General features: G+C 43.8%; 1 protein-coding gene across 1 annotated transcript; it reads left to right on the forward strand.

The window, feature by feature from the left end:
• The first annotated feature begins 776 nt into the window (after window positions 1-776).
• C12H9orf153 (chromosome 12 C9orf153 homolog) lies at window positions 777-6,350 on the forward strand. Its single transcript, XM_047754994.1, has 3 exons — window positions 777-858; window positions 1,712-2,198; window positions 6,062-6,350. The coding sequence occupies exons 1-3, from the start codon at window positions 793-795 to the stop codon at window positions 6,268-6,270; spliced, it is 762 nt and encodes a 253-aa protein (XP_047610950.1). The 5' UTR covers window positions 777-792; the 3' UTR covers window positions 6,271-6,350.
• The last annotated feature ends 2,210 nt before the right edge of the window (window positions 6,351-8,560 follow it).

The following is an 8,560-nucleotide window of genomic DNA, read 5'->3' on the forward strand; positions in this document are numbered from 1 at the left end:
GGCGTTAAAAAAAAAAAAAGCAAGACGTCTTTGAACCAGTATTCTTTTAAATAAATTTTATCAGAGTATAGATGACTGACGAAGTTGTGTTAATTTCAGCAAAGTAAACCAGTTATACATACACATACAGCCATTCCTTTTCAAATCCTTTTCCCATATAGGTTATTCCACAGCATCAAGTAGGTTACCCTGGGCTATACAGTAGCCCCTTGTTATCTATCCAGTTTCTATAAAGGAGTCTGCATATGGCAATCCCCATCCCCTGATTCATCCCTACACCCCCCACCCCAGATTCTTTGAACTAGTATGAAATGCCTGAACATATATGTCATGTAAGAACTTGAGGTGCTCCGGAAAAAAAATAGGTGGTTGAAATGTGATTAATTTGACTGACTTAGAGTAAGGAGAAAATAGAAGAAAACGTTTTTTTGTTTGTTTGTTTTGCTTTTTAGGGCTACACCCACAACATATGTAGGGTCCCAGGCTAGGGGTCAAATCGGAGCTGCAGCTGCCAGCCTGCACCACAGCCAGAACACCGCTGGATCCTTAACCCACTGAGCAAGGCCAGGGATCGAACCCGCAACCTCATGGTTCCTAGTTGGATTCGTTTCTACTGTGCCACGACGGGAACTTCAAGAAAATTTTAATGGTATAAAATTTAAAAAGTGTCTTGCAAAGTTCTAAAAAATTTAATGTGTTACCATCTCTTTTGTATTTTATCTGATTTTTGATCTTTGATTGGGTCTTCCCTTATTTTGATCTTTCAGGGGTCGAAGAACACAATCCAGCACTATGCTCCTCAGTGGAGATAGGGATCCAAGCAAAGGTGATGTGGCCGCAGAGCCTCTTACGTGCTCGGTATGTACTTAGAATACAGGAAACTTTACATTCAAGAATTGTACAGGGAGTTCCCGTCATGGCTCAGTGCTTAACGAATCTGACTAAGAACCATGAGGTTGCGGGTTTGATCCCTGGCCTTTCTCAGTGGGTTAAGGATCCGGCGTTGCCATGAGCTGTGGTGTAGGTCGCAGACACGGCTCGAATCCTGCGTTGCTGTGGCTCTGGCGTAGGCCGGCGGCTACAGCTCTGATTCACCCCCTAGCCTGGGAACCTCCACATGCCATGGGAGTGGCCCTAGAAAAGGCAAAAAGACAAAAAAAAAAAAAGACTTGAGAAGTCAAATCTAATGGACTCCTTTTATAATGTAGGATTGAATGATGTACCAAAACAAAACCCTTTTGGGAGTTCCCATCGTGGTTCAGCAGTAATGAACCCGACTAATGTCCATAAGGATGTGGGTTCGATCCCTGGCCTTGCTCAGTGGGTCAAGGATCAGGTGTTGCCGTGAGCTGAGGTATAGGTCACAGATGTGGCTCAGATCCCAAGTTGACAAGTGGCTTTGGTGTAGGCCAGTGGCTACACCTCTGATTCACTTCCTAGCCTGGGAACCTCCATATGCCGCATGTGCAGCCCTAAAAAGACAAAAAGTAATAATAATAATAATTCCCTTTGGAATGAAGCCGAGATTCAACGCTCTGGTATCTATTCCACATTGCCATGGTGGATTTAATTTAGTCAGGCAAAGATAACTTCCAAATACAGATGCTTATGTTTGTGAGGTTGTTGTCCTCTTTGTTCTAGGATTGGTCTGCCAGGTGATTACCTCTTCATCAGTCTCATGACTTCCTTTTTTTTTTTTTTTCTTCCACAGCTGCCAGAATTATACGCCTTTGTTCAGAATTTCAGCAAGGAGAACACGAAACTGAATCGCCTGAACGCTCACTCTCTTTCACCCAGCGAAGCGCAGAAAATATTCAGCCAAAACCTGAATGCATTGGGAGAAACTGATGTGAGAGAAGATGATTCGCAGCCTCTTCTCACGTGCAAGGTGGTGAGAAAGGACGAGAGGCCAGAATCTATGACCGAACTCCTTCACCGCAGCTTACTGAGCAGCCCCCTCCATCCACTGGAGAAACTCAGCAGGTCCCAGCGGAGAATCTCTCAGCATGGGATCCCCCCTCCCAGTCACACGTTTCCTTATGAGATTCTCATCAGTTCCTCCACAGGGAGCCCAGCGGCCGATGCCAAGAAGAAAGTTCAAGGCATCAGAATCTTATGCAGGCTGGGCATTCCTGCAGTCTCGCCGGAAAAGTTCGTCTTTGAAGATAGGATTCCTAAATACGTATTAGTCGATCCAGGTAATTGAAACAGATGAGGCCGTGAGGGAGAAAAGGAGGGGAATCTGACTGCAGAATTTCCCTGGGTTCCTAGAGTCCTTAACCCATGGGAAGCTCACAGCTCTGAGGTCCAGGGCTGATTCGCTTGCTGGCCACAGTCACAGCGGGAAGTAAGAAGAGAGAATCGAACGTTTGAGGGCCAAAGCTCAGGTTCGTCCCTGGAAAGGGTTGATTATTTCGATTTGGCACTTAAACACTTCTAGAAGTGAGCCAGTTAAACATGGACTTGAAAGTCCACATTGCTATGTGTTTCTAGTTTCATGAAGTTACTCAGGTATTTAGTGAATAATGGGTTGCATCTTGGATTTGCTGCAATCGCAGGTTCCTTAACATATTTTTTAAAGAAATGTTATCCTTTCATTATTATCACAACTCTGTAAGGGCTGTCAACAGAGGCTACAAACAACAGAAGGAAACATATATCTAATTCTTTATTTATTTTACAAATTTTCTTTTTTTTAAGGGAGAGTATGTGGGACTCTGAGTGAGGAGGTAACAGGGAGCTCTGAGAGAGGAGGTGACAGGGAGCTCTGAGTGAGGAGGTGACAAGGAGCTCTGAGTGAGGAGGTGACAGGGAGCTCTGAGTGAGGAGGCGACAGGGAGCTCTAAGAGAGGAGGTGACAGGGAGCTCTGAGTGAGGAGGTGACAGGGAGCTCTAAGAGAGGAGGTGACAGGGAGCTCTGACAGGGAGAGTGACAGGGAGCTGCAGGTCAGGGAAGGTTAGAAGAGTTGTGAATGCGGAGTGAAGGGTGAGGCAGCTCTAAACAGAGGAACTCTGAATGAGCCATGTCTGATTTTCTAATGTGGGTGTAGCCTTCAAGGCCAGAGACCATGTAGACAACATTATTTGAGAGCCTCTAAAGTAGGTTCTTAACTCAAGATCAGCAAATATTTTGTCACCAGCATTTTTTCCTTAAAAGTAGTGCCTGAAGGAACATATTTAAAGCAATAGATTGCTTACTCTGGTCATATTTGGTCCAAGATGCTGTAAGAAACTTGGCTGTAATTCCCTACATCGATGTCTTAACGATGCCTGTTCGGGTCTAAATTCTCTTAAGAGAGTCACACTTTGTGGATTTTGGAGCCCAGGCAGAAGTGGAAATTAGGAATTATAGCAATGTTCTAGATAATCCTCAAAAGTACATAAGTAAATCTGAGGACAGAGAGGAATAAAGCTAAAAACTGTTAGTAACCAATAAGAACTGGCAAGGAGTTCTCATCATGGCTCAGCGGAAACGCATCCGACTAGTATCCTTGAGGACGCAGGTTCGATCCCTGGCCTCGCTCAGTGGATTAAGGATCTGGCGTTGCTATGAGCTGTGGTGTAGGTTGCAGACACGTCTTGGATCCGGCGTTGCTGTGGCTTTGGTGTAGGCTGGCAGCTGTAGCTCCAATTCCACCCGTAGCCTGGAAACCTCCATATGCCTCGGGTGGGGCCCTAAAAAAAAATGCTGAAGGCTTTGGATATTTGTTATGTCTGGAGCATGTATGGCTTTGCTACCCACAGGGGCCAGATTGTCTCTTCCTCCTAATGCCTGAATGGCCTTCTGTCTGCCTCAGTGATGCAGGTCTCTCTTATGCCCTTTCAGACTCTTCGTCAAAGTCTCTCCTTTGCCTCCATGAGCTCATCTCCTGAGATCTTAGAGGTAGACATGTCCTGTTTATGGAGTACGCCTGAGAATCAGATGGGCATCCCTATGAGGAATATCCAGGAATTCCTTAGATTTGACTGCAACACTTCCTCTTTTACTGTCCTATATTGCCTATTATTATTATTATTATTGTGTCAGCCAGCCAGTCCCTAAAGGATTCTCAGTTCAAGAGAACTCCAGGACTCCCCATATACCAAAGAATATTATAGAACATATCCGACTCGCACCAAGCAGGCTGCTCTTACTCAGGCTAAATTCTGTAGGACCACAAAGGTCAGACGTGTGTTTGACCATAAATAGCAGAAAAACCAAAGAAAGCTCCTTTTTATTTTTACACCTGGATGCAGATAAGGGCAAGAACCATTGTTTGTTTTTTGGTTTTTGGTTTTTTTTTTCTTTTGTGTTTTTGTATTTTTCTAGGGTCGCACTCACGGCATATGGAGGTTCACAGGCTAGGGGTCTAATTGGAGCTATGGCCGCCCACCTACACCACAGTCACGGCAACGCAGGATCCGAGCCGCGTCTGCAACCCACACTACAGCTCACGGCAACACCAGATCCCCAACCCACTGAGCGAGGCCAGGGATCGAACCTGCAACCTCATGGTTCCTAGTCGGATTCATTAACCACTGAGCCACGATGGGAACTCCAAGAACCATGGTTTTTGATGTGGTCCAGACCCTGTGCTCCCTCATCTTTTTGTGTGTGGCCCTTGTCTTCATGGCCTTTGTCTTCCTTACCTCCTGGTGCTTCCACAATTCCAGAGAGGAAGAGGGGTCAGGAGAAAGGACCACATTGGCTCCTTCTGTTCTCTTTTAATAGGGAAGCAAAGCTTCCTTAGAAAACCCCTCCTTGGGTGGCTTCTTCCCACATCTTCTTGGCCAGAATCTTGTCCAGTAGCCACCCCTTCCTGCAAGGAGGGCAGTGACTAGAGATCCTAGCTTCCCACCCTTGGAGGAAAGGAAGGTGGAAAAGGATTGTAATCAGTGTGGAGTGAACCAAGCTGTAGTCTCTACCATAGATCACAACACAAAGTTCTTCACTAGTCAGAATTAACTCATTAACTCTATGGCCTTCCTTACCAGGGAGCCCTTGCCTTCCTTTTATCATCAGTTCTTACTGTGTCAGGCCTACCACGATCTCATCAAACTCCCTGAAACTTGGCAGCTGGGCCCTAGGGACATACTCTTGAACACCATGGCCAGGTATGAACTCAAGGAACCGTTCCTGGTCGCATTCCCCTACTTCAGGCGTGCACAGAATATTTGTAAGTGTATACATATGACTTCCTACCAGGTCAACCAAGAGAAACCCAAGCTCATCCTTGGGATGGAAGCCTATGTGGGGCAGGGGCAGTGTCTTTGCCGTGGGTTACCTGCTCAACTATCACCCCACAGGAAGGATGGTAACGTCACCCATGAGAAGTAGAACAGGCCTCCTGCATGTTTGCTCTACGCATTTTTCTCCTTATACTCATTTTGGTTCTTTGGCCTCTGCTTTTCCACTTGACCCTCTGCCTTAGGCCTTGCTTTTTTTGTTTTTTTGTTTTTTTTTTTTTTGTTCACAATTTATTTAGCTATGAAAAGAACTGAAGAGAAGGGAAAGAGAAATGGCTGCTGAGTAGGGGGATTTTTCCCATGGCTCACTGGCTCCTTGGAGGGGTTACAACTTACGAAGGAGACCCCAAGTTGGTAGGTCCTGAAAGTGTAGGGAAAACAGCCAAATTCTAGCTGAACTATTGCCCTTTTATACTTAGGGCTTACACTAACATCTTGGAAGAAAGTACACTGGCAATTTATGCACTTCTGATCAGTCTTCCTCCTTGTTTTAACCACTCATTAAGATCCTTTTCTACTCCCTGTAGATGACCCCAGTGTCCTAAAGGTCTCTCCATTTGCACCATATACCTCTACCTGGAATGGCCTTGCAGGGTCCACTCCAGCCCCATTCGCTAGACCCACTCAGTTTCCTATTGGAGGATGGCTTTAGATGAGATGAACACTATAGGTTCCCCCTATAGTGTTCCAAAAATAGATTTCTTTGGAACGTTCAGAAACACAAGGGAGGATACTTGAGTTCATCAAAGGTTTATTCTTTCCCTGAAGCATCTCTAAATAACTTAAGGTTAAATAAGGCCACTATGTGATTCTTTGAAAATACGATTTTTTTCAGAAAAACAATTCCTGGATCTAAGAGATCTGGAATGGAAATATTACAAGGGGATTGTGAAGTGGAAGCACATCTTTCCAGAATCATTTATAAACATAGACTACGACAGTGAGAAGAGATTTGTAGTGAGCCAGCAGGTGCCTCGTGTTATTTCTCCCCCTCTGGTTGATAAGTCTTTGGTCATTTATCCTCAGGTTAATTATCCAAAATAGTAACTTCTTAAATGGAACATGACGTTTATTAAAACATCTTGGATAGGAGTTCCCGTCGTGGCGCAGTGGTTAACGAATCCGACTAGAAACCATGAGGTTGCAGGTTCAGTCCCTGCCCTTGCTCAGTGGGTTAACGATCCGGCGTTGCCGTGAGCTGTGGTGTAGGTCGCAGACGCAGCTCGGATCCCGCGTTGCTGTGGCTCTGGCGTAGGCCGGTGGCTACAGCTCCGATTAGACCCCTAGCCTGGGAACCTCCATATGCCACGGGAGCGGCCCAAGAAATAGCAACAGCAACAACAACAACAACAACAAAAGACAAAAAAAAAAGACAAAAAAAACAACATCTTGGATATAGATCTTCATTTTGAGAGCACTGAATTTGTACATGAAAAGTAAAAAAACAGTGGCACCTAATCAGGCATAAAAAAGAACATAATCCATTTGTAGCAATATAGATGGGACTGAAGACTCTCATACTAAGTGAAGTCAGTCAGAAAAAGAAAGACAAATACCCTATGATATTGCTTATATCTGGAATCTAATATGTGGCACAAATGAACCTTTCCACAGAAAAGAAACAAACTCATGGACCTGGAGAACAGCCTTGTGGTTGCCAAGGGGGAGGGGCAGGGAGTGGGATGGACTGGGAGTTTGGAGTTAGTAGATGCAAACTATTGCATTTGGAGCAGATAAGCAACGTTATCCTGGTATAAAGCACAGAGAACTATATCTAGTCACTTGGGAAGGAACATGATGGAGGATAATGTGAAAAAAAGAATGTATGTATATATGTATGACTGGGTCACTTTGCTGTGCAGCAGAAATTGACAGAACACTATAAATCAACTATAATGGAAAAAAATAAAAATCTTAACAAAAAAACAGTGGCACCATGGAAAACAGGAAATAAGTCTATACAAATATACATGTAAGTTCCCATATTAAACCATTATAACAGAGTAAAAGATCCAAATTGATCTGCTAATATGACTTGGTTTAGACCAGTGAAACCACATCTGAACAAAGGCAGAGGCAAATCGAGATTACATGAAAAGAAAGGGTGCCTATGAAGGAGAATTCTCAGCAAGAATTGCTCTGAAAAATATTTTAAGCATATGAAGAAGTCCATTATCATAAAATAGTAGGTAGATCCAACAGATGGAAGAATTGACACCTGAGGATATAGAGGTCATTCTAGCACTGTTCACTGCTCAAAGTTGTGAGCAAGAAAGGACCACTTATGAAACAAGAACAAGATTGGAAAAAGAACTAATTGGAATAAAAAATATAGTCTTTGAAAATAATAATAACCCTCAATAAATTACCTCATGTATACTAGATATATCTGAAGAGAGATTAATGGGTTGGAAGATATCACAGAAAGAAACTTATTGATCATAGCACAGTAAGATAAAGGAGGAAATTATTCAAGAAGTTAAAGGTAATGGAGCATAGAATAAGAAACTCAGAATGTAAGTCACTGAAGAAAATAGGGAGAATGGAAAAGAAATGAGGTTTAAAAATAAAATGATGGATAATTTTCCAGGGATGAAAAAACACAAGAAACCATGAATTGAAAAATCTCACTAAGGAGAAAAAGATAATTTTAAGAAAAATCTCGCTGACTGATTAGCAAGAAAATATAATCACAGATGTCAGAAGGTGATGGTGTCATAGACGCAAAATACCAAGGGAAAATAATTGTCAATCTGAAATTAGCTAAGCAGCCAAACTCTTTTTTTTTTTTTTTTGGTCTTTTTAGGGCCACACCTGTGGCATATGTTCCTGGGCTAGGGGTTGAATCAGAGCTACAACCCCCAGCCTACACCACAGCCACAGCAACACCAGATCTGAACCGTTTCTACGACCTACACCACAGCTCACAGCAACGCCAGATCCTTAACCCACTGAGTGAGGCCAGGGATCAAATCCACGTCCTCATGGATATTAGTCGGGTTTATTACCGCTGAGCCACGTCGGGAACTCCCAAACTCTATTTACTTATTTGTTTATCTTTTTCGGCCACACCTTTTATGGAAGTTCCCCGGCCAGGGATTGCATCTGAGCTGCAGCCGTGACCTATGCCATAGCTGTGGCAATTCTGGGTCCTTAACCCACTGTACTAGGCCAGGAATTCAACCAGCAACACCACAGAAATAAGCTGTAACCATTTGTTCACCACAGCAGGAACTCCCAGCCAAATTCTCTTTAAAGAATACGGGTAAAATTGGAGTTCCCGTCGTCGTGCAGTGGTTAACGAATCCGACTAGGAACCATGAGGTTGCGGGTT

The sequence above is a fragment of the Phacochoerus africanus genome, chromosome 12 (genome assembly GCF_016906955.1).
Source record: "Phacochoerus africanus isolate WHEZ1 chromosome 12, ROS_Pafr_v1, whole genome shotgun sequence".
NCBI classification, from domain to species: Eukaryota; Metazoa; Chordata; class Mammalia; order Artiodactyla; family Suidae; genus Phacochoerus; species Phacochoerus africanus.